The sequence below is a fragment of the Sphaerodactylus townsendi genome, linkage group LG08, assembly GCF_021028975.2.
Source record: "Sphaerodactylus townsendi isolate TG3544 linkage group LG08, MPM_Stown_v2.3, whole genome shotgun sequence".
NCBI lineage: Eukaryota > Metazoa > Chordata > Lepidosauria > Squamata > Sphaerodactylidae > Sphaerodactylus > Sphaerodactylus townsendi.
In genome coordinates, this window is record NC_059432.1 from 6,485,191 (window position 1) to 6,510,481 (window position 25,291).

The 25,291-nt window shown below is 48.3% G+C and overlaps 1 protein-coding gene across 1 annotated transcript in view; it reads right to left on the reverse strand.

Annotated features, from left to right (window-relative positions):
- WDFY4 (WDFY family member 4) overlaps positions 1-25,291 on the reverse strand; it is a 243,619-nt gene that overhangs the window by 11,965 nt on the left and 206,363 nt on the right. The window contains exons 51-57 of the mRNA XM_048505876.1: positions 21,636-21,789; positions 18,720-18,811; positions 16,930-17,142; positions 13,176-13,326; positions 11,097-11,254; positions 7,519-7,677; positions 1,339-1,518 (exon numbers count right to left, since the gene is read on the reverse strand). Of these exons, the coding sequence (XP_048361833.1) occupies positions 1,339-1,518; positions 7,519-7,677; positions 11,097-11,254; positions 13,176-13,326; positions 16,930-17,142; positions 18,720-18,811; positions 21,636-21,789 (1,107 nt within the window). The remainder of the gene's footprint in view (positions 1-1,338; positions 1,519-7,518; positions 7,678-11,096; positions 11,255-13,175; positions 13,327-16,929; positions 17,143-18,719; positions 18,812-21,635; positions 21,790-25,291) is intronic.

A 25,291-nucleotide genomic window follows, 5' to 3' on the forward strand; every position in this document is an offset into this window, starting at 1 on the left:
TATCTACAAAGTGTATGAAACCATAAAATAAAGATCAAGGAAAGAATGTCCCAGATGGCAGTGGTAACATATAGCAGATTGGTTACACATATCTTTTAGCAGCATTGAGTTGTAGCTTCAAACAGTTTCATTGAGGTAGGAATGCATCTAGAGGAAATAGCAGATTCAACAGCAGTGGGGGGTGTCCCGTGGCATTGCACCCTCACTGAGCTCCCTTTCCTCTCCAAATTCTTTCTTCCTCCTGTTGGAAGTAGCAACATCTAGCATACAAACGGACTGAAAAGACCTAGCAAGTGGGCAGCTAGAGAGGGCTGTAAGGTTAGAGACCTGTCCATCCTTTAGTGTCACCTCTTGTCGGTCCTTAAGCTGATACTTAGGTCTAGTTTCCTCCTCCTTCTTGGAAGTTCTGTTCTCCCTCCTCCCCTGGCTAGCAAGGGTAGCAATGGGCCATCCCTGTCTGTCAGTTTTCCAAATAATTGATCTTTGTTTTTTAACTAGCAAGTCTGCCAGTGCCACAAAAAGCATTTGGCCCCTCTGCCAACACCCCAGGCACTATTCTCAAAGCCCAAGTTGGAGCTGGCAACTCCATCTGCCTCTTTGAAACCAGAAAAGCTGCCTCTGAAGGGTTGGCTAAAAACGGAGAAACTGCAGGCAAGAATCTCTTAAACCCCCTTAAAGCCTTTTCCCTTCCCCCCACTCATGGGCATTTCAATGCACATTTCCCTGCATTTCAGAAGAGCTGCTTGGTGGGTTGGTGTGGAAGGATGAACGGCTGAGGGGGAGGGAAGATAAGCCCCCTGCCACCATTTCTCTGACCCCAAACAGCCTGAAAGTGATTTTTCGATTTTTACAGAAGGCTGGGTTTTTTTCCTTTGTAAAATTTTTAACTGGGGTGATGTCATCTTTGGTCCTGATGGTGAGTTTGCCGTTGTTATTTTCTTGGAGGGCAAATGCCTGAGGCAAAGTGGGAACACTGTCTAAAAAGCTGGGCTCTCTCTCTCTGAGGAGAAGACAGCTGTGGGGAAAAGCACATTCCAGGGGGCCCTGACATTACTGTTTTACCTGCGACCTGGAAACCCTCAGAGCCCAGACACCCAGAAGAGGGCTGTGAGGACCCAAATGCAGAGCAGGGCAAAAACAGAAGCCTCCGCCTCGCTTCCTCAGAACGTGCTTTTAGTGCCCCCGCTCAGCATCACCGATACTATTAGAAACCTCTGTGAAAAGCAGAAATCAATCTGTCGCATCTCGGGATGGATTCTCTCAGGAAAGGGCGCCCATTAAGTCATCACAAAGTGCTCACTGATGTGTCAAGAGAAAGATGATAAATGAATATCTTACCGTGGAATTGTTGACGGCAACAGCTGAGAGGCAGGCCTGGTGCGCAGGAAGCTGGGCGAGGCGAATCAGCCGGTGCATGTCCCAGATAATGGCGGTCCGGTCGTCAGAGCCGCTCACCACGATGCCGTAGGAGGCTGAGGAAGCCAAGCAAGTCACGGCCCCATGGTGTCCGTACAAAGCCTGTGGCCAGAGAGAGGAAGCAAAGGCCGCAGCCCAGGGAAGGTTCTCATCCAGGGGTAGGGAACCTGCAGCTCGAGAGCCGCATGCGGCTCTTCTGCCCTTGCACTGCGGCTCCACGAGCCAAGCCGCTGGCCCCATCCTTGCCCGCCCTGCAGGCAGCAGTGCGGGTGCACCAACTGCCCGCAGCGGGTGCACCAACTGCTGTCTCGTTTGCCCCATTGGAGCGGGTGCTTTCCCAGCGGCCGGCGAGGCCGAGCCGCTGGCCCCATCCTTGCCTGCCCTGCAGGCAGCAGGGCGGACGCATCCATGCGCTTCTCAGAATGAGTGGAGTAAAAGGTAAAAAAACCCCAATATATACAGTGTTATCTTTATTTTACATGTCAAAAATTATTTGTGGCTCCAGGTGTTTTCTTTTCCCATGGAAAACGGGTCCAAATGGCTCTTTGAGTGTTAAAGGTTCCCTACCCCTGGTAGCCAGTCTCAAGAGGGCTGCCCCTGTTGCAACGGCAAACCTCCTATTCCCCAGGAAGAGAGATTCTGCCCTGGGGAGCAAAGAACAGGGGTGGAGAGAAGAGAGGCACCTCTCCTGCCCTGTCAGTAGGCCAGGGGTTCCCAACCAGTTTCAGCCTGCGGGCACCTCTGGCATTCTGACACAGCATGGTGGGCACGCCCCCAAAATGGCTGCTGGGGAGGACGAAGCCAGCCACACAATCCCAGGGAGCCAGGCCAGATCTAATGGCAAAACCAACATTTCACCCAGCAGAAGCTGTGTTTAACAGGATGGCCTTTACTCTGAACAGCTAGCCAGACTCCCTAGTGGGCAAATGCCCATCAAGACCATCCCATTTTCTAAAAGCACTTGGAGGGCGCCACCACAGATGTCAGCAGCTGCCATGATGCCCACGGGCACAGGGCTGAGGACCCCTGCCAGGCAAGCATCTGGAAGGCCCAGGTCAAAATTCCCACACTGCCCTGGAAGCTTGCTGGGTGACACTCTGGGCTAGCTACATACTCAGCCTGCCTACTTCACAGGGTTGTTGTGAGGGTCAAATGGAGGAACAAAACATTAGGCCAGTCTCACTTTGATTCTTCATTGGGAAAAAGTGAGATAAAGGCCCTTTCCCCACTTTCCTTAAGCCCCGCGCTACTCTCCTAAAGTAGTGCGGGGTTCAGCTGCCCTCCCCACTTCAGGGGCGGCGAGAACACAGGGTCACTATCCACTCACCATAAGCCGCGGGGTCACCTCTGTAAAAGACGCGGGGATCCCGGACGCTCCCCACATCACCGGCGCTCACTGCGCAGCTGCCCGGGATTTGCCGCTCTCCCACCTCCTTGCCGCGCGGCAAATTAGGTCCTCTACGAAGAGGAACATTTTCAAAAACCCCGCGGCAAGGAGGTGGAAGAGCGGCAAAGACTCCTCCAGTGAACTGACAGGAGCGCTCCAAACTCGGCCCGGGAGTTGGCAACGGAGGGGATTTTCACGGAAAGCGAAAGCAGCCACGACGACGGAGAAGGGAGGGGGAAGAGCGAGAAGGAGGGGGGAGGAGTAGAGCGAGAGGCCGAAAGCGAAACCGGCCAGCAACAGCAGAAACCACAAGAGCAACAGCAACAGCAGGGAGAGATCCCCGTTGCTGTAGCACCTGCCGAGAGACAAATGACAGAGACGCCACCAGTGTCCAGGGAGCGAGTGGGAAACAAATGTCTCCGTGGTCAAAAGCCACGGAGGCTTTTCCAGGCGGGGGCGCTGCGGGGTTGCACAGTAAGAGGTGAGTGGATAGTGACCCGCAGCCGCCCCGATGCTGCTTCTCTCACGCCCCCTCGACGCGCGGAATTTCTGGCACCTTTTCAAATGGCGCCTTTCGACGACCCCGCGCAGAACGCGGGGTCGTGGGGATGCCAGGGCGCGCGGCAGGAATTGCGCGCGCCGGGAATTGCCCGCAGCAACCCTCGGGCAAAGGTGAGTGGGGAAAGGGCCATAAATAACATAAATAAATGTAAATAAAATGATAGATCAGTATTCCCCTCGGACACATTTTTCAGCTGAAGAGACTACTATATCATGCTCACTTTTTTGCCTTGCAGGAAGAAAAGGTGTGTGTGTGTGGGGGGGGGGGAGTACCTCTTGGGGAGAGGCAGCTTGAGGTGGGGAGGAATGCAATTTCCAGCACAAAAGACGCACAGAAGCTGAGAAAGTCTAACTTGTCTGTCCAGCTCTTCTCCAGCTCTGCCGTCTTCCTTGCTGTGCTTTCTAAAAAATTCTCCAAGGAAAAAACTTGGCACAACTTGCATCCATGTGGAATTTGGATCTCATGCGCCCATAATATGGAAACAGTTCAGAAGGAAATCACTTGCTATCTTTGTTCTGAGGCTACCCAGCCTCTCCAAGGTCAGCTTTGTCCCCAAATTGTAAGGTCATTTTCTCCATGACATCAGAAAGAAAATGAATGACGTTGAATTTGGTTTCCTGAAATATTTGATAGGATTCAGCATCACTGGAAACTTTCATTACTATGTACAACCAGCTGCTTTCAAAGGACATGCAGGAACCTGTTTGGCCTTCCCAGCAGCAACTTCAATAACCCGACCTCCCTTTCTGCCTCTGCTGAAATTCAATTGGCCTTGAAGCTCCTTCTCAAACTAGTTAATGATTACAATATAAGAACACTAAAAAAAACTTCAAATAAATGTACAACCTATGCTGAGAATTTTACAGCAAAGAAAAAAAGAACAATTCCTGGCAGATCCACTTCTACAGTGAACGGTTTTTCTGCCAGGAAGCAAGACTCTCTACGCTCAGAAGGGAGATCAAAAGTCAGGGTGTTGTTCCCCCAACCCACACAAATGTCCGGGGCACTGAGGGTTGCCTGGAGATCTCCTGGCATTACAACTGACTACCAGTCTACAGAGATCAATTCCCCTGGAGAAAATGGCCTGCTTCAGAGGGTGGATTGTATGGCAACATACCCTGCTGAAGTCCCCCATTCTCCACCCTCTCCAGACTCCACTGCCCAGTCTCCAAGCATTTCCCAACCCACAGTTGGAAACCCTAACTTGTAACCTCCGTCCTCAAGGGCAGAAACGGAGAAGGTGCTCCACACAGTCTCCAGGGCTCCGACCACTGAGACGTGCAACGGTGAAAGTCAGAAGGCTAAACTGAGCCTGAAGGTTGGCTGGGGATCACAGCTGCATGTTGAAATGCGGCTTGATAGGATCTGTTCAGCTGGGGCCTCTGAACAGGCTCTCTTCTCTGTCTGGACTGAACAGGCTCTCTTCCTCTGTCTTCTGAGCAGGCCAGGGCCCTTTCCCCACTCACCTTAAGCCCCGCGCTACTCTCCGCAAGTAGCGCGGGGTCCCATTCTCCTCCCCGTCCAGGCGGCAGCAGCAGCCGCCCCAGCAGCTGCAGCTCTTCGCCAGCTCAGCCTTGGCGGCATCCCTGGCTAGCAGCGAAGCGCCTTTGGCAGGCAGGGGGCAGCGAAGTCGTGGGGAGCCTTGAGCCTTAGCGCTAGGGATGCAGCTCAGAGCAGCAGCAGCGACGGCGGCAGCAAGAGAAGTGGGGAAGGGGCCCAGGACACCAGCTGCCCCTGAGGAGGAGGCGGGAGAGGTGCGTGAGGGCTTTCCTGCTGACACGCCGCTGTGCGCTGAGACGCGGCATTTTCACCCTGAAAGCCCTTGAATTAGCACAGCTAAGGGTGGATATTTGCTTAATATGGGGGTTTAAAGATGCAAGTAGAGGAAACTCTATGGTTGTCAACTCTGGGTTGACAAATTCCTGGAGAATTTTTTTTTTTGGGGGGGGGGTAAGGACTGGGAAGGGTGGGGTTTGGTGAGGCCAGGAACCTGAATGGAGTAGAATGCCAGGCGGCCCACCCTCTGAAGCGGCCACTTCCTCCGGGAAAATGGATCTCTGCAGTCTGGAGGCCAGTTGTAGTTCTGGGGGATCTCCAGGCCCCACCTGGTGGTTGGCAACTGGAGGGCAGCTGTCTGAATGTATGAGAAAAAGAGTTTGGAGGTGCTGGAGGGATTCCAGGCTACGTGTCCCTTCCCTCTCTGCACTCATCCATCTCTCTCATTTTGTTCCCTATGTTTCTCTGGCTCCTTTTGATCTTTGGGAAACTCTGGAAGAGCTCTGGAAACCCCCACTCCCTCATCACAGTTAGAAGACATCACAGAGCAAAGGGCATGGTCCACCTCTCAAGAAGGGGTTGTAGCCTTGCCTTCTAGGCCCAGGCAGTGAGAATTTAACAGGGACATATTATGCTTCAACCTCTTTCAGGTGACCCTATAGGCATGATAAAAGCAGAGGTGTTTTGTCATTGCCTGGCTCTGTGAATCAACCCTGGACTTCTCTACTGGTCTCCCACTCAAGTACTAACCAGAGCTGACCCTGCTTAGCTTCTGTGATCTGAAGAGACTGGGCTGTCCTGGGCCATCTATGTCAGTGGGACCTACCCGTCCCTCCTGACCCAGCAAACGTGCTGTGATAATAAAAATATTTCTCCGTAATATTGCCAAGCCCAAAGCACAGGCTGCCAAAGACACGAGAAAGTGGAATCAGCTACGGACCAGAAAGAAGTCTGGGCCCAGGCCTCTTTCTGTGGGCTCCCTTTGGAAGAAGAAGAGTTTGGATTTATGCCCTACTTTTCACTACAATTAAAGAGTCTCAAAGCGGCTTACAAACTCCTTCCCTGCTTCTCCCCACAATAGACACCATGTGAAGTAGGTGGGGCTTAGTGAGTGTGTCTGCACTCCAGCCCAAGATAGACCTGTGTCTAGCCCAGGGGTAGGGAACCTGCGGCTCTCCAGATGTTCAGGAACTACAATTCCCATCAGCCCCTGCCAGCATGGCCAATTGGCCGGCGGGGAGCTCAGAGTGTAGTTCCTGGCTATCTGGAGAAACACTGGAGCTAATAGGGCCAAGCAGGCTTGCTTCATGTGGGAGGAGTGGGGAATCGAACCCGGTCCTCCAGATCAGAGTCCACTGCTCTTAACCTCTGTACCATGCTGGCTCTCAGACTAGACTAATTCTTATAGGTGGATTTTGCACAGCATGAATATAACGTTTTTAGGATGTTATAAAAAGGTCTGTCTTGGGATTCTGTGTTTCCACAGCACAGGAAAATGCAAGTGTTGCCAGCCAAAATGAACCTTTTTTTCCCGCCTGCTGCATGGACCTATTGCAGCTTCACAGGGGCACCCACGATTTTGTGTGCTGCAGTAGAGTTTCTGTGGAGATTCCGCACGGAGGTTTCCACTGCTTGCAGCTAATCCTTTTGCTATTTCACTGTCAAAAGGAGATGAATAAAGTTTGTTTAGCCTGGCAATCCTGTGCACATATCGTTTTTCTGGAGTTTTTGTTTTGTTTTGAGGGGACTGTCTGAGAAGTTATGGCAACACAAATGTGTGCATGCTGCAGCTTCTCTATCATGTTGCCACAGCTTCACAGACAGCCCCCTCAAAACAAAACAATATGTGCACGGGATTGCCAGGCTAAACAAACTTTATTCATCCACTTTTGATAGTGAAATAGCAAACAGATGAGATGCAAGCAGAGGAAACCTCTGTGGGGAATCTCCTGCAGCACTGAAATCTCCTGCAGCAAATAAAATGGCAGACACAAACAGCAGAAACAAAAAGTAAGAGGTTTCAGCGGGAGAAATAAAGTGTTTCCTGCCCGCTGATGTTTGTTCAGCAGGCAGCAATCATCCTCAACCCAAGTTGCATGGTGGGGGTGGGGGTGGGGGGAGAAAATCACTAGTTTAGCACTCTTTGAAAACTCCAGGTTAAGTGGAGTATAATGGGCTGAAGTCATTTTGGGGAAGAACCTTGTGGGAAGTTCTTCCCCAAAATACTTTTTATAACACCTAGAGATGTTATATTTGTGCTGTGCAGAATCCACCATACTGCAATCTAACTCACTGCCTAGAGGAAACATTGGTTCTGCAGAGAGCAGTTGCTGCCTCTTGGTTCCTGTGGTCCAGACCCCAAGCGGAGATGCTTTACCTTCTTGAGGCACAAGCAAGCTCCTCCATTGCTGGTCATGGAAAGTTCCCAGGCGCACACCACAGAGCTGCTGCTGGAGGTGATGAGCATGGTTGGCTTGGGGCACACGGCAGCAAGGGTCGATCCCCAGTCCGCAGGAGCTTCGAAAGTGGCGAATTTCTGCAGGAAGAACAAAAGGAGGGTCGGGGGAAGATCTGAAAAGAAGATCAGCTGGTGGCCACCTGGGGTGGGCGTGGTCTCTTTTCCACTTATGTAACAGAACATCCTGGGAACAGAGTAGGACAGAGAGGGAGCCCAGATTTTATCTGGTGTTATAAGCAGCCAAATGTTTTGTTTTTTAAAAAAATTTGGGGGGATCATGGGTGGCATTTGAACAAAACGTTAAATACTTGGGTTATATATTGCTTTTCTCTTTGGTTGAGAAACAACTCCCTGTTTCATTTAATATAGACTCCATGACCCAAGGGCTGGAATCCTCCCCCATTTTCACATGGCAGCCTCAAAAGAGGTGGAAGAGGCTGAGGTTGGTTGATAGGTAGGTGGTCCAGTTCTTAAAACCCTGTTTCTTCTACAGGCTTTCACTGGGATGGGCTCCCCTTCTCTCTCTTTTTCATTCCAGCTGTTCGGGCCCTGCAGGACCTTGATGAGTTCCGCAGGGCCTGTAAAACTGAGTTGTTCCACCGGGCTTTTGGAGGCTGGCCGCAGATTGGCTGCCCCCTGATGAGAGCCCCTGCCATGTGTCATCTTCTTTAGCAATGCCTTATACTGACTCCATCTTTTGGCATTGCTGCCCCTCCCACCCTTGGGACCGGGCGCCACTTACAGGGAACTTGGGTTGATTCTGTTTTATGACTTTGTACGCTGCTACTGTTTTTAAGATTTGTTTTAAATGATTGTTGAGTATTATGTGTCGTAAACCGCCTAGAGCCCTCCGGGGATGAGGCGGTCTACGAAATTTAAACAAACAAACAAACAAACAAACAAACAAACAATACTACTACTACTACTACTACTACTACTACTACTACTACTACTAATAATAATAATAATACCTCCCCTCTGGAATGATTCGACTATTCCTCAACAATATAGCGTCCAGATCAAGGGATATGATAGTACCTCTCCATTCTGCACTGGTCAGACCTCATCCAGAATGCTGTGTCCAGTTCTGGGCACCGCAATTCAAGAAGGATATGGACAAGCCAGAACAAATCCAGAGGAGGGATTGGTAAAAGGTCTGGAATGCATGCCCTTATGAGGAGAGACTTAGGGGGATGGTATGTTTAGTCTGGAGAAGCGAAGGTTAAGGAGTGGCATGATAGCCATGTTTCAATATTCGAAGGAATGCCATGTTGAAGAGGGAGCAAGCTTATTTTCTGTTGCTCCAGAGACTTGGACCAGGAATCATAGGTTCAAGGTTCAGGAACGGAGATTTCACCTGAACGTTAGGAAGAACTTCCTGATAGTCGGGGCTGTTCAATGGTGGAATGTGCTGCCTTGGAGCGTGGTGGAGTCTCACAAAACCAGATCCAGAGAGAGAAATCACTCTCTTTCTGCTGCCCATCAAGCTATCAACGGGCACCTTAGGAAACGTAGAGTCTTACTGCATTAACTTGACTATTGGGCTTGGAAAGTTTTGTCAAGTCACCAATCTTATGGTGATCCCTTAGGGTTTTCAAGGCAAGAGATGTTCACAGGTGGTTTGTCGCTGCCTGCCTCGGCATAGTGACCCTGGATTTCCTTGCAGATCTCCCATCCATGTACTAACCAGCGATGACCCTGTTTAACTTCTGAGATCTGACAAGGTCAGGCTAGCCTGGGTCATTCGGGTGAAGGAAAGAAACATTCTGAGGTGGTTTGCCATTGCCTACCTCTGCATAGCAATTCTGGACTTCCTTCCATCCAAGTACTTAGTGTCCAAGATATGAAGAAATTGGGCTAGCCTGGGCCATCCAGGTCAGGGAACATCCCTGCGTAGGTAGTACAGATCAGGGTTCATTCATTGGTACTAAGGGAAAAATTGAGCAGACCTCACAGTGCATCTAATCACAAGAAACAGGTTCAAATCTCCCGAATGGGGCTGCAAAATGCCGCCAAGGCACAGTTGACATACAACAACCTTGTAGGATTTTCAAGGCAAGAGAGAGTCGGAGGTGGTTTGTGATTGTTTTGCATCACAACTTTGGACTTCCAAGGTGATCTCCCATCCAAGTACTGAACAGACTAATGCTGTTAGTTTCCCTGATCTGATGATACCAGATTAGATTGGACCATCCAGATCAGAGCAACGTGGCTATTGCCAAATGTTAAGAAGGAAGAGAGTTTGGATTTATTCCCTGCCTTTCACTGCTGTAAGGAGACTCAAGGAGGCTTACAAGCTCCTTTCCTTTCCTCTCCCCACAACAGGCACCTTACGAGGGGAGTTAAATTAAATTAAAAGTACAGTACAGTCCTCACTTACCCCCTGGAGTTACCCTGATTTGTTTGTCTCTTTATTTGTTTAATTCAGCTTCTAGGCTGCCTTTCTCCACATGGGCTCAGGGCAGCTTATGACATCGATATAAACATTAAAACCTATAAGCATTAAAACAATCCACGCAAACATTAAATTCATCTTGGCAACGTTCAATTAGACTTGGCGGGGGGGGGGGGGGGCAGGAGCCATCTCAGCCTCTTCCACCAATCAGACATTCATATATCATTCAAAAGGAAGGGGGATGGAACAGAACACAATGGGAAAACAGGGAAGGGGGTGGGAAAGAAAGAAGGGGGAGAGGGAAAGGAGAAGGGGAAATTGGAGACCAGCTGGCTGGTAAACCGTTGCAGCCCTCAACTATAAGCCTGGTGGAACAGCTCCACCTTACAGGTCCTGCAAATTGCAATAAGTGCCACAGGGCCCAGGTCTTATTTGACAGGGCATTCTGCCACGTTGGGATCAGAGTCAAGAAGGCCCTGGCCCTGGCTGAGAACAACCACACATCTTTCGAGCCAGGGACCATCGGGAAATTGTTACTCACTGAACAAGGGGCTCTTTGGGGAAAGTAAGGAGAGAGAAGGTCCTGTAGATATAAAGCTCCCAGACCACTTAGTCTAGGACTACTGATTGCCCAGATCCTAAAGAAAATGAATGGTGGGAAGGAAATATGGTTGCCAACTTTGGGTTGGGAAATTCCTGGAGATTTGGGGGTGGAGCCTGGGAGGATTTGATTTGGGGAAAGGAGGGGAAGAACCTTGGCAGGATATAATACCAAAACGTTCACCCTCCAAATAAGCCATTTTCTCCAGGAGGACTGATGTATCTAGTTTAGAAATCAGCTGTAGTTCTAGGAGGTATCCAGGCCCCGTCTAGAGACCAGCAACCCCAAGAAAGTGGTACAAGCAAAGAGGGAGGGAGGAGAAAGCTCAGAAAGATGAAACTGCAGCCCACCTTGACGTCAAGGACTATCAGTTCTGCATCCAGCATGGTCTTCTCGTTCCTAGGTACCAGCCCTAGCCCTAGACTTCAAAATGCACCCAAGTGGCCTTAGACTGCTGTTCAGGAGATCCCTTGCATCCCAGAGAAATCTACTGTGAATTACCTTATCTGATCCATAGACTGCCAGGCAGCAAGTGAAGTCATCAAATCCCCAACAAAAGACAGTGTTCCACAGTGGAGGGAGCAACATTTTGTTCTTTTCTACAGCCAAAGCCCCTTTGTCGGTGCACACGATATGACCCACGGGTCCTTGAGGTGCATCTGCAAAGGAATAGGGAAGGTGAATCTACCTTTCACGGCTTTGACAGGGCCTTAATAGCTGCTCCTTGCTGGGGCCAATTCCAGGTTTGGAGGGCCTTGGGCAAAATGTTCCCAGGGCCTCCCTTCCCTCTGACCGCCCCTCCCCCCCGGCCTCCCAGTCCTGTCCTCCTTCCCTTCTCAAAGCTGTATGCCTACTACCTGCCTGGGTGTCCTTCCACTGCCTACTTGAGAGCTCTCCCACTGGCCACACACACTACTACCTGTAGCCCTTTTCCCAGGTGCATGGGGCATTGAACACAGCCAGAAGCATGGTGAACAGCTAGCAAATGCATGAGTATGGAGAGGGGCAGTAGACCCTGCCGGAAGCCTTGGGCCCAGACGGCTGCCCCACATCAGCTGACACCAGCTGTTGTTTTCCAAGGGACCAGATGAGCCACCAGAAAACCTGAAGGATTCACAGCAAGAGTAGCCAAAGGAACCACTTGGGTGCAGGTAGCGTATAGATATGGAAGCATTTTATGCCTGTTTATTGGTTCATGGCCTGTTGTTGAATTCCCAGCTTCAGATGACAGGCCATTTCACTCAACAAGGGGGCGAGCGTGCCAGTGACTCGTTGAGTTTAGAGATGGGTCAGGTTGCAAAAAGTTAACTTCGAATATCTGGAACATCAGCAGTCCAGTCTGGAGTTTGCCCCCAACTTGTCAAGGGCTGGGTTTTCCCACCCTCTCTTGCAGAAATTCCAGTAAAATCCTTATGGCCAAGAATCATTCCCATTTGAGTACATGATGAAAACGCTCCTTCCAACTGAAGCTGCATTCATTATGTTTGCATCTAAGTAGAGTGGGTGGTCCACATTTCTTTTTCTTTTTGTTGGCCCACAGATTCACTCTTCTACTCCTGACTTCTACTCCTGAATTTTCGAAACTAAGTGGAACATGAAAAGTTTCCCACAGCTTTTAGTTCTTTCATATCTTTCCATGCCTCCATGTAATCAATATGCAAACATGCACTGATAATACACCACAAAAAGGCAATCTTTATGTGAACATATATTTATTATATGTACTGTTTTACTAAATCACACATATAGCCCTCATTAATAAAACACTACACACACACAAAATGATCTTGACACCGCAGCCCAGTCTCATCAATACTGCTTTTTTGGTGGAGCTTTATCAATGCTCAAAAGCATATATTATTCATCAGTTAAACACTGCACAAAAAGAATCTAGATGCCATCACATGTATGATTCCCATTGCTTTTTTGCAGAGTTTTACCAATGTGCACATATGTATTAGGACAGAAGATGCAAATGAGCAAAATGAACAGAATCTGCATCGGAACACTTCTAATGCTTTGCTTCACTCACAAAGAAAACCTGGTCATTTGCAACACCAAATCTGGGGAGAAATTCCACAAGGAGGGGAATGTTGAAAGCATCCCTAATTTAAATGACCAAAGAGCAGCCACTACTGGGTCTACCCTATCTATCTCCCTGTTCAAACTGATCTAACTAGTCCTGTGTATTCTTCAGGTTGTCAGATGGGGCAGTGGATGAAGTATCACTCCCTTAGGCACTATCCCGTGATCGTGGACAGACACAGTCACCCCTTCTGGAACCCATAATCCCTTTGGCTAGGTCAGCATTATCTGAATGACTTCTGCCTTCCGCTTCCTGACCTGCCACTGTACTCGCAGAATCAGGCTGAACTGTGGGGATGTCTGCAGCAGTGATCTGGTCATTCTAGCTTCAGACTGCTCGGAAGGGGTGCCACTGCCGACCAATGCCCAGTCCAACACATGTCATGTCTCCTTTGCCAGTAGGGGGCCCTGAGCCCAGCAAACAGCTGCACTTTGAAGAGTATAGCAAGTCCATCTGGTGTTCTTGTAACACCCGGGTACCCAGGCAGTGCATACCTCTGACAGGAACTGAAGAGAATTTCAAGTGATGGAGGCTGCTGAGAAATGGAAGCAGGGAAGGAGACGCAGGAAAAGAGGAGTGGGGGCTCTCTCTGCCCAGTGGATGCTTTCCTGGGGTGTTCCGAGCTGGGTGTGGTTTGGTAAAGAGCTGCAAAGAAGGAACAACAGCAAACCCAGCTGTGGATAATAATAGGATACCTCGAACTGTACCTGTTCTTTATCTTCTTATTGCGATTTTTTATTTCACAAGTAGAACTCTTTTGTCAATATTGAAGGCAAAACTTTGTTTTTTGAATAAGATTGCTTTGTATTTTGACAACCTAATGGTAGCTGCACTTTGGAGTTAGAGTTAGTATATACATAATGGCTTTTTTCAGCATATCTTAGACATTGCAATTGTTGTTATTATGTTCTTGGTAGTTGTTATGGAAGTTATTATCTGCAACCCTCTTTGTTGAGGTGACAGTGTTTACTCATTCACTCCATGTATTTTCCATTCAAATGCTTGTTTTAACCTTTTTGTTTGTGTTAACTTTTTTGTTAAAGATATAATAAAAGTGTGCTGTTGTTTTTTACAGAGAAGGCACCATTCCCCCCCCCCCCCAATGCCTCTGGGTCTCTAAGGCGCTGCTGGGTTCAAATCCACCTGCTTCCCAGGAGGGGGGGGGGCTGTATTTATTATACCCGGCTGAGCCCAGTTTCCCAGGCTCCCCTCCAAATTGCCAAGAATTCCCCATCGCAGGACTCTGGCTAGCACAACGGGAAAGGGTCAGGCCCCGGAACAGTTGCCTCTTTGTGATGCAGCGCCCCCATGAGGGTGAAAGAAGTGGATCAAGACAGCGTGAGAGGGGAATGAGAGAAGACCCCTCTACTGCCTGATCATCTGATTTCTGAAGACACTCTGCCAAACTAGGCCCACTGTGCTGGTTGGCATTTCACCCACAGCACAGCTCAAGGAACACCCTCACTTCGTCAAGGCCCTCTGATGCAGGAGTGGGTACAGGAGTGGGGGCAGTGCCAGGGGTGGGGGTGGAGTTAGAGAGAGGACTTGCAGGAGCAGCAGCAACCCTGCAGTGAGGACAGAACCATCCTGACTCCCAAAGAGGGAGGGATCTTTCTCAAGGACTGATTACCAACTGGCACAGAGGGGCGCAGTGGGACAGGAGGTGTGTCAGCGCAAGAAATCTTGTCCCAATGTGCTTCCTGTTTGCGGTGTGCTGAGAAAGGAGATACGTCGGGACAAGATTTCTTGTCCTGACATGCTTTCTCTTGCCCCATTCATGCTACTTGCTTCCTCAGAGCACTTCTGGCACGACTTTTCATGCCAGAGCGGGGTGAGGTCAGGTAACCCCGGCAGTTGTTCTTTTTCATGGCTGCCCTAAAGATTCCCTTTGCCTAGAGCCGTGGTGGCGAACCTTTGGCACTCCAGATGTTATGGACTACAATTCCCATCAGCCCCTTCCAGCATGGCCAATTGGCCATGCTGGCAGGAGCGATAGAGCCAACAGATCTGGAGATGGAGTCTAACCTAATGGCTTTCCTCATCAGCAATAACCTGCTTGTAAGGGACTAGCCACATGTGAGAGAAGGGAGCCTGGAAGTGGGGTCAGCTGAGACGAAAGGTGAAGGCCCAGAAAGCGAGGAGAAGAAATCTGATGATTTGGCCAAGGCTCCAGGTTGGGAAATCCCTGGAGATCTGGGGGGAGAGTCTGGAAAGAGTGGCTTTGGAGAGGGGGGACCTCAGCAGGTTATAATGCTATGGAATCCACTGTCGAAGTGACCACTTTCTTCAACTCTGAAGTCTAGAGATCAATTGTTATTCTGGGAGATCTCCAGGTTCCACATGGAGGTTGTTGTCATGACAATAGCCTGCAAGTGCATCTAGAGCTCACCTTAGACCTATGGGAGTGCATGCTCCGTCATGTATTCCAAATGCTGCGATTAGGCTGGAGGCCGGGATGATGGCAATCAATGCTAGCATTTGGTTGGTAGCTTCTTTGTATTGGCTCAGACTTTTTTATTCATCTAAAGGTCTATCTCATCAGCACGGATTCATTTAACTCACCCTGGCGTAAAACTGTGGAAACTAAGCTGAGGATGCATACGTCTATCTATCAAGGCATTGATGGTAACAGAATGTACCCACACCACAACAATAATAAAACAAAGATTACTGGACGTAAAGAGGAGCCATGATATAAATAGAATTTTTAAAAAAATGATTCCAGCATACTGAATAAAATCCTGACTGCTCCTCATATTAAGCACCTGGATGTCGCTGAACTGCGAAGAAGCTTCCTGCTGATCAGACATAACGTCCTGCCAACAGTTAGTTGGCAAATACAATAAAAGACCAAGAGAAGAATGTTTGTGTTGATGCCAAGATGGTTCTATAGAATCATTGGGAGCATCTTATATTCGACTGTAAGAATTTAGACCAGGAAAGAAGGAAGTTATTTCATCCTATTTTATAAATAAGTATCGAGATAGAGACAGGAGGACTTTTATGTCCGTATCGGTTGCCAGAACCAATATAGGTGTGACACGTGAGGTTGCTAAATTTGTCTGGATAATTTGTAAGAGGTATAAGGAAGGGTGTAAGGAATTTTTGCAATAATTTATTTATTTAATAGTTTCGTACTTGGCCTTGTTGATTTTATTACTTAAGTTAATCTGATGTTTTAGTCTATAGTAATGTGTAAGTGTTGGATATTGTTATGGTTTTGGTCTATGACCGCAAATGAATTTCATTCATTCCCATGGAGGTTGGCACCCCAGTTCCTCACAGGGGAAAAGATTGGAGCTGAAGCTAAAATCAGGAAAAGCTTCCTGACAGTCAGGGCTGTTGGACAGTGGAATGCGCTACCTCGGAGTGTGGAGGAGTCTCCTTCTTTGGTGGTTTTTAAAGAGAGGCTGAGTGAACTTCTGTCAGGGATTGCTTTGATTGTGTGTTCCTGCATGGCAGGGGGTTGGACTGGATGGCGCTGGTGGTCTCTTCAAACTCTATGATTCTATGAAGCTGAGGTTGTATAATGTGGCTCCCAAGAAGCTCTGCCTATGCTCCCCCCACTCCCCCCCCCCCCAGCCTTTGACCCCAGCATTGCACAGGCAACCAAGGATCCGTGTTTGGTGCTCAGCTGCTGATTTCCCAGGCAATTCTATACCGCAATGGTGGCGAACCTTTGGCACTCCAGTTGTTATGGACTACAATTCCCATCGGCCCCTGCCAGCATAGCCAATTGGTCATGCTGGCAGGGGCTGATGGGAACTGTAGTCCATAACAACTGGAGTGCCAAAGGTTTGCCACCACGGCTATACCGTGTTTTCCCGAAAATAAGACACAAGTCTTATATTAATTTTTGCACCAAAAGATGCATTAGGGCTTATTTTGGGGATAGGGCTTATTTTAGAGGAAATATGGTACCCTCACAGTTCATTAAGGTGGGCTCTCAGCAGCCCCGTCCCTGTCACGTGCGATGCAAGCTGCATCCTCATTGGCAGGGAGCCCCCTGCTGGATCACACCATCCTGATCTGTAACTACTGGTAGGGACTATTTTTGGAGTAGGGCTTATATTTTAAGCCTCCTCCAAAAATCCTGAAAAGTCATGATAGGGCTTATTTTCAGGGAAGGTCTTATTTTCGGGGAAACACAGTAATACCAAATCTCATTCTGGGCAGAAGATGAACAGCCCTTGGTGACTGTAGAAGCAGCCCACCCTCTTCCCCTCCCCAGCCCAGCATGCACTATACCTGCTTTGGGATTTGTCCAAAGTTGCTGACAAATCCCAAGATGGTATTTTTGGTGAGGGGGTCACTGATGCTGTCCAGGTGGATCTTGTCACCATAGAAATACGGGTGGAAGACATTGACTGCCTTCACTGCTGCCGGGCCGTGCTGTTTATGCCCAAAGATGAGATCTATCCAGTGATGAAGGTGGCAGCTGACATAATCGCTCTCCAGTGCCTGGAACCCAACAGGCAACATTTGTTCAGGGTTATCCTCTCAGCCAAAATGCCCTCCCACCTTTGACCTCATGGACAGCTTCCCAATTGGACTCCGTGCTCTCTTGCTGAGGGCACCATGCTTTGTTGCCAGCAAAATGCCAAACAGTGTGGGATCATCTCTTGGGTTGAGCTTGACAGCTCTGAAGTGGACATGCTAACTGGAACCAGAGAATGGCTCTATTTACAAAGGAACATTGGTAGCTTGGTGTATTGGTGACAATGACAGCGCCCCAGAGGTTCCAGGTGCTGGGGCATTGAACATCAGACCATAAGAAGAGTCCTGCTGGATCAGACCAAGGGCCCATCAATTTCAGCATTCTGTTCATACAGCAGCCAACCAGCTGACTCTAGGAAGCCCATAGCCCACAGCCCTTCCTCTTGCTGTGCTCCCGAGCAACTGACACACAGGGCACAGTGCCCCTGGTACGGGGGGAATAGATATCCATCATGACTAGTAGCCATAGATTTGTCCCCTCACTTTTCAAGCCTTTCCAGTTGACGTCCATCACAGCATTCTGGGGCAGCAAGTTCCACAAATTAACTATGCGCTGTGTGACGAAGCACTTCCTTGTGTCTGTTCTGTGTCTCCCACCATTCAGCTTCCGAGGATCACCCCGAGTTCTAGTTTTATGGCAGAAAAGCTGCCTGTCTAGTTCTGAAAAGCCCACTGATTTGGTAGCATATAAAATAAGGTCCAAAGATCTTGCTATCTTGTGCGCATAAACTTAAACTAGGACTGTACTAAGAAAGGGCAGGCCTGTTTTACACACCACCCACACTGCTCATCAGTGTAAATGGAGCTTCATTTGCTGTTAAAGATGTCAACAAACAACAAATCTGACCGGCTACATAATGCTGTGACATCACCATGTCCAGTACATGATCCCTGATCAATACAGTTCCCTCTTGCCCAATTATGGAAAGAGATATCAATGGCATTAATGCCTGCCTATGCTCACCTCATCAGTGGGAGGAAACTGGGGCCAAAGAGGGGGCATGATTGTCCTAGTACCTTGGTGGCTAACCTTTGGCACTCCAGATGTTATGGACTACAATTCCCATCAGCCCCTTCCAGCATGGCCAATTGGCCATGCTGGAAGGGGCTGATGGGAATTGTAGTCCATAACATCTGGAGTGCCAAAGGTTCGCCACCACTGTCCTAGTATCATAGCATGGCACCAGGTGCCACAGAGTTTCTGATGATTCCTAGAGCTACCCTTGTGATTTCTGGGTAGCTCGAGGAATCACCAGGAACTCTATGGTTAGAACTTTGTATAAACAGATGAGGTCTTCTTTTTCTTTTTAGTTTTTCTCTCAAGGCAATTATGGCCTCCCACAACCCTCCCACCAACTTCCAAGCATTGCCAGACAACCATGCTGATTACCTTGAATGACCTCTAGAGGACTGAAGAAACAGTTGCTGGGATGGAGTGGGACTCTCTGTTTCAAGCCAAAAAGAAACTTGGGGGGCAGAACTTAGACACAGAGGCCAACCTCGGGAATTCACAAAGTCCAACTTGCACCCTTTGCACTGACCTGCCTGTTCAAGCTAATGAATCTCTGAGGGCTTCCTTCTGCCCAGGGCGGCAGCTGAACATCCCCCAGCAGGGTCCCGTCCTGCAAGCTTCCTGCAAAGGAGAACATACAAAGAGCAAACACTGAATCTTGGACCTCATTTGGGGGGTAAACAGGTTGCCCCCCCCCACCCCCACTCTGACTCCAGAGACCTGTCAAGAGGTTAGAATTGATTGAGCCCCAAAACTCAAGACCCGTTAGTTGTCAATCCTAATTCTCAGAAGCTGATCTTCCAAAACCACGGGCCCAAACTTGGTCTCTAGCCCTTAAAACAGGGAAGCCATCTGACAAGGGTTGCCAAGCTCCAGGTGGTGGCTGGAGATTTCCCTCTACTATAACTGATCTGCAGGCGACAGAGATCCGTTCCCCTGGAGAAAATGACTTCTTTGGCTTTATACCTCACTGAAGTGCCGCCCCTTCCCAAATCCTGCCATCCTCCAGCTCCATCCCCTCCCCCCCCCCCGAATCTGTTGGAAATAACAATATTTAGTGGACAAAGGAACTGAGAAAAAGACCCAGCAGAGGCGGAGCGACCAAGGGACAGGGGGTGGGTGCGCATTGTGCCAGGCTGGCGCCTGAGGGGCAGAAAATCACCCCTCCCCCCGCGGCACCCACCCTTACCTTAGTGAAACAGAGCAGATTAGAGAAGCAGCCTGTTCTCTTTAGGCTGAAAACGGCCTGGTGGGAACTACACTTCCCAGGAGACGTTGCGAGCCCCAGGGTCTCATGGGAAGTATAGTTCCCACCAGGCCGTTTTCAGCCTGAAGGGAATAGGCTGCTTTTCCAGGCTGAACTAAGGTGGAGGGGGGGCGGAAAACACAGAGTGCGCACCGGGTGCACTCTGGCCCAGCTATGCCTCTGAGACCCAGTAGGGGTGGCAAGTGGTGGATAGGGCTGTAAGGCTAGAGACCCTTCCATCCCTTTGAGTCACCTCTTGTCTGTTCTCACATGATGATCTCAGGTCTAATTTTCTCCTTTTCCTAGATAGCATGGCGGCTGCAGGCTATTTCTGCCTCTCAGCTTTCCTATCCGAAATGTAGTTCCCTACTAAACAGTTAACTTTACCTCTAATCAGTGAGTCTGCCGCTTCTCTGCATAACAAGCATTCTGCCAACAACACCTCCAGGTATTTCCCATCCCAGAGATGGCAACCCTACATCTAAACCCCACCCCACTGAAACACAACAGGCAGACACAACAAGGTACAGACTAGGCCTGTCTTGTGGTGTTGGATAGTACTTTTAAGTCACAGCTGACGCAAAACGATCCCATAGATGTTTAAGTCAAGAGATGACCAGTGGTGGTTTGCCTTTGCCTGTCTCTGCTTAGAGGCCCTGGACTTCCTTGGAGGTCTCTCATCCAACTACAATCCAGGATTGACCTGGAGAGATCGGGCTAGCTGGGGCATCCAGGACAAGTTAGGCTCAATCCTAGCTTCATTTACAGCCAAAACTTTTATTCAGTGCAGAACCCTGGGAAGGCCGATATACAAGTATAATTAATAAATAAATAAACCAAGGGACATGGCTAAAGGAACTTGTCTGCAATTTGTAAATACCGATTTCACAAAGTCTCTAACACTTTAACAAAGCCTCACAGAGAATGATTACAAATTAATCCAGTGTAACATCAAATAACTAAAGTGTGTGTGTTGATGCTTAAAATAACAAATTGCCTCTGTTAAGATGTACACAACCAGCCTGCCATATGTATCCACTGCCACCTGAGCATTCTTTTCTGGATCTTTGCTTTATGGCTTCAAACGCTCGTAGACAACTAGGCTTCCCCTGGTCTTCTTGTCCCATGGGAACAATGCCGCTTTTGTTATCTCGTGGGGCAGGAAGCCAAGTGGCTGCAGTGGTTGAGGGGAGTTCATCCAACCCATCTCCTCCCCCCCCAACACCCAGAAATGTGATGTCCACTATAGCTCCTCAGTGCTGACCTGGACTGTTTCCCACACCCTCATGTCCCCACAGAGAGGCATTATTTTCTCCTTTCGTTATTAGCTGGTCTGTGTCATGTGACCAGCCTGGGAAGGCTGCAAGTCAGCTCAGGACCTTCAGAAATGAAATGCTCCAGCTGATGCTCAGCGGGGTCAGGGGTGCTGCCAAAGGTGAGTCATTCCAATTGTAGCAAAATGTGGCCACAGGCTCAAAAAGGCTGGGGGGGGGCCCTGTGCTAGAACGTCAGTGACGTAGATAGGGGAGGCCTGGGGGGGGACTGAGACCTGGGCACCACTACCAATGTTCACTGAATGCCCCCCAGCCCCAAAACTGCACCCCTTCTTCGAACTCCCCGCTGAGTTCAGGGAAGGAACACAGTTGAACGTGACCAATAGGGCTCCACGGAGCTTGAGGGTTGAGCCAACAGTATGACGCTGGAGTCAGTGAGCTCAGAGGGGGCTAAGGCTGGCCTCAGGGGGGCCAAGCTTTCAATTGCAGGCTTGAAGCTGGACAGGCCACCTGGAGCCAGCACTTAACAGCCCTTCCCACTCTCAGCTCAGCTTGGGAATAGGACCAGCCCTCTGTGACCCTTGTCCGAACTCCAGCTGGGGGGGCACAACTGAGGGGGCAGCTCCTGGGATGAGCCCCTGGCACTATTTTCCTCAGCTACACTTCTGTATACGGTCCCTATAACTACACGATCCTTGACTGGCTGGAATTCTGTAATGAAGAAGGCTCAGCAAACTTAGTGTATTGGATGTGGGGGTGGGGGTGGAATTAAATCTCCCACAAACTGAACTGCAAACAAGCATGAAAAAAAAGATTATTAAAAAGTGAAAGATTAAAAATCCCCCCACCCCCACCCCCATGGAACATTTAGAAATCACATTTTGTTGCTTCCAAATTGTTCACAGGAAAAAAAGATTGCACACACCCAACTCAAACTGGTTGCAGTTGGTCAAGAATTCAGGCAGATAAAAGAATTCGGGGGTGAGTTCTCTCACGTCGGTCATGTTCTGCCTTGAAGCAGAGTCCCAGGTACTCTTCAGGCTGTGGAACATCCTGTCTGCAACATCAAAACCTCCTCCCTGATAGCAGGAACGGAAAAAGCAAGAGAAGGATCCTGTAAGAACTGGAATGAAACGGCAAGAGGCCTCACCTGCTTCCCACTCACCCAAGAGGTGGAAAGGCACAGAACCGCGACTGACTGACCAAGCCGCAAGCTCTCAGGGCCAACCAACGCTGACTATCCGTCCCAAGTGCTGTCAACCTTTTGCAGTCCCGGCAGGTATTGCTGGAATTGTCTATGTTTCCTTGTCTGATTTGTTTAATCTTGTGAGCTTCATTCATTCATTCATTCATTCATTCATTCATTCATTCATTCATTCATTCATTCATTCATTCATTCATTCATTCATTCATTTTTTCAATTTATATCATGCTCTATCCCCACATCTGGCATTTTGCTTTCTAGGGGAGCAGGAGCAATATTTCTTTAAATAATTGGAAAGTTAATATTGACAAACTTTGTGAGTAATGACAAAAAGTGAGTAATGGCTACTTTTGATCATGTCCAGAATTATTCTGTTTAGAGAACTGAAATATTGAACATAGAGAATGTATTGCTGATGTGATTCTGATGTTTAGGTAATCAGTCCTGATTGAGGTCAAACCAACCAGAGTTCGATTAGCCCAAACACATGCGATTTTGAGTCAGCAGTCATTTTTGCATAACAAACAATTCCTTGTATATTTTGTTCAGTGTTCACCTTGTATCATATTTGAATGCTATGTTTGTGATATATTGTTGAAGGTGTGAGATATCCGGAAATAGACTGTATTAGAGAATCTGTTTGGAGCTGCACTGTTGGTTACATTGATAAAAAGGATACTTGTGTTCATTCACAAGGTTGATTAGCCAGAGGCACAGAGTGGTTTGTATGATTTTAACCTCCAGGTGGGGCTTGAGCTTGTCCAGGAATTACAGTGACACCTGGTCTCCAGAGATCCCCTTCCCTGGAGGAAATGGCCTCTTTGGAGGCTAGACTCTAGGGAATTATATATTGCTAAGATCTGTCCCCTCCCCAACCTAGACTTAGGGGATAGGTGGTATGGGGGGGAGCGGGGAGGAAGAGGCTGCTTAACCCTCCTTGGGTTAACGAGTGGGCCTGGCACCTGGTCATGGCCAACCTTCTTTGGGGGGAAGGGGAGGAAAGGGGAGGGCAGAGGGAGCCCAGCAGGATGGGGGCAATAAACATTAGGCACTATAACATAAACAAACCCGCCCAGCTAGAAAAAAATCAGCAGATAAACACCTACAGAGCAGCATTCAAAACAATTTAAAAAGTCTTTAAAAGGAAGACGAGAACAACCACAAAGAAGAGCTAAATGGCCTCTTCCACACATGCAGAATAATGCACTTTCAATCCACTTTCACAACTGTTTGCCAGTGGATTTCGCTGTTCCGCACAGTAAAATCCAGCTGCAAAGTGCACCGAAAGGGGATTGAAAGTGCATTATTCTGCATGTGCGGAAGGGGCCAAAAAGACTAACAGCCTAGAGAAGAATAGAAATACTTGTTCTTCATGCCCAGATGTTAAGGGGCCTGGCAGGAGATGGCAGTAAAGACATTCTACTAAAAATGGAACCACCACAAAAAAGATCCTACCACGTGGGGTCTCATGCATAATTTACTTATTGAAATATTTATAGCCCACCTTCCCTTTCAACTCAAGGAAACTCCAAGAGAGTTTTCTTGGACAACTCCAGGGTATCCATGTGATACCACCTCTCCTCCACAGTCAGTTGATTTCAGCTGTGGCAGCCTTCAATAATGCATAGTGTAAGTTAAGATCTGCAGAATCTCACTGGTGAGTCCTGGTACTTGCCCAAATTAGGGTTGTCATCTCCAGCTTGGGAAATTCCTGAAGATTTTGAGGAGGCGCCTGTGGAGATTCTAGGTGAAATCTATTTCACCTAGAATCTATGGTATACCATAGAGTCTGAAGCTGCCTTCTTTTCCAGGGGAAGGGATCTCTGTCATCTGGAGTCAGTTGTAATTCCAGAAAAACACCAGGTTCCACCCTAGTGATGGTGATGGTTGCTTCCATGACTACTTGGAGCCATTTTACATTCTGTGATTTTAACAACTGCACATTACAGAGCCACATACTGCAAAAGGGTCCCACTTAGGTTTGCCAACTCTGGGCTGGGAAATTCCTCGAGATTTGTGGAGCAGAACTCGGGGAGGACAGACTTTGGAGAGGGAAGGGATCACAGCGAGGTCTCATTCCATAAAGCCCACCTTCTAAAGCTGCCATTTTCTCCAGGGGGAAATGATCCCTGTGAGTTGGAGATCAGTTGTAATTCCGGGAGATCTCCAGGCCTCATCTGGAGGCTGGCAGCCCTAACTGTGGCAGCTCTAGTTCATGGTCAGCACATGCGACGTTTGAAGGTGCAGAGAGAGAGACTGCCAACTCACCCATGTGCAAATCTGCACGTATTTGATTGTGCCCTCAGTCACAGTGAACTGAAACCATCACGTGGTTGTTGCATGAAATCTAAGAGGTCGAGCTGGGGTCCCCAAGAGGTCACTGTGACTGCTGCTACCAGCAAAGACCCAGGGAATCACATTTCAAATTGAAATTAAAATGCATTAGAAGGAAGTCAGACTATAAATAAACAACCAGCTAACAAGTATCTCCTCGACGCCTCTTCAAAGAGGCACACACTTAATCTGCACAAATAATTGCGCTCTGCCCAATGCGAGTGAATGACACTTTTTCATCTACTTTTGCCTTTTTTATGAGAGTTGATGGTAATCTCCAGAGAAACAATGTGATTTGTAATAAAAAGGTTACCTGTATTAAATAAAAATAATATCTACACAGGAAATATTGTTAGTGCCACAAATCTGGTTAAAGATATTACCATCCAGAAAAATGTAATTTTTTGCAGCTGTCTAATGTGTTTTGGAGGAAGTAATATCTTTAAAACGCAAGCCTGTATTATTTATAAAGAAAGCAATAACTGATTTGCAGAATTCCTTATATTAATAACTTTATTTGCATATGTTTATATTGGAATTAATGGGTTTTCTTTCTCTCTGAGTGCAAAAAAACTGCACAGAACGGGAGATAGGAAAACCCAGAACAACTTTTAAAACTATTGGGAAGAAAAAACAGCAACCTGGATCTCTTTTTTGGGCTGCCAAGTGGAAGGTAGCAAGCAGATCCAAAAGAAGGATCCTGAATTCACTGTGGCCCATTCTGTACAACACAAATAAAAAATTGAATCAAATAAACTAAAATGTCTTAAGGACATTTTATTAAAAAGTGTTTTGGAGTGGAATTTTGCAGTTTTCCCCCCCAGCGCATTAGGAAGATGTTTCATGTTTCCTCCAAGTGTTTTATTTCAAAAACATGAAACTATCCGCTTTTCCCCTGAAGTCACTTTGGAAACATTTCCTGCTTGGTCTGTGCAGAGACCAGGAAACAGTTTAATCTCCACTCCCTTTTAGGAGCTCTTACTTTAATTTTTGCCACCACTCACGCCCGCCATTTTCTGCCCCTGCAGGATTCTCTTTGGCCA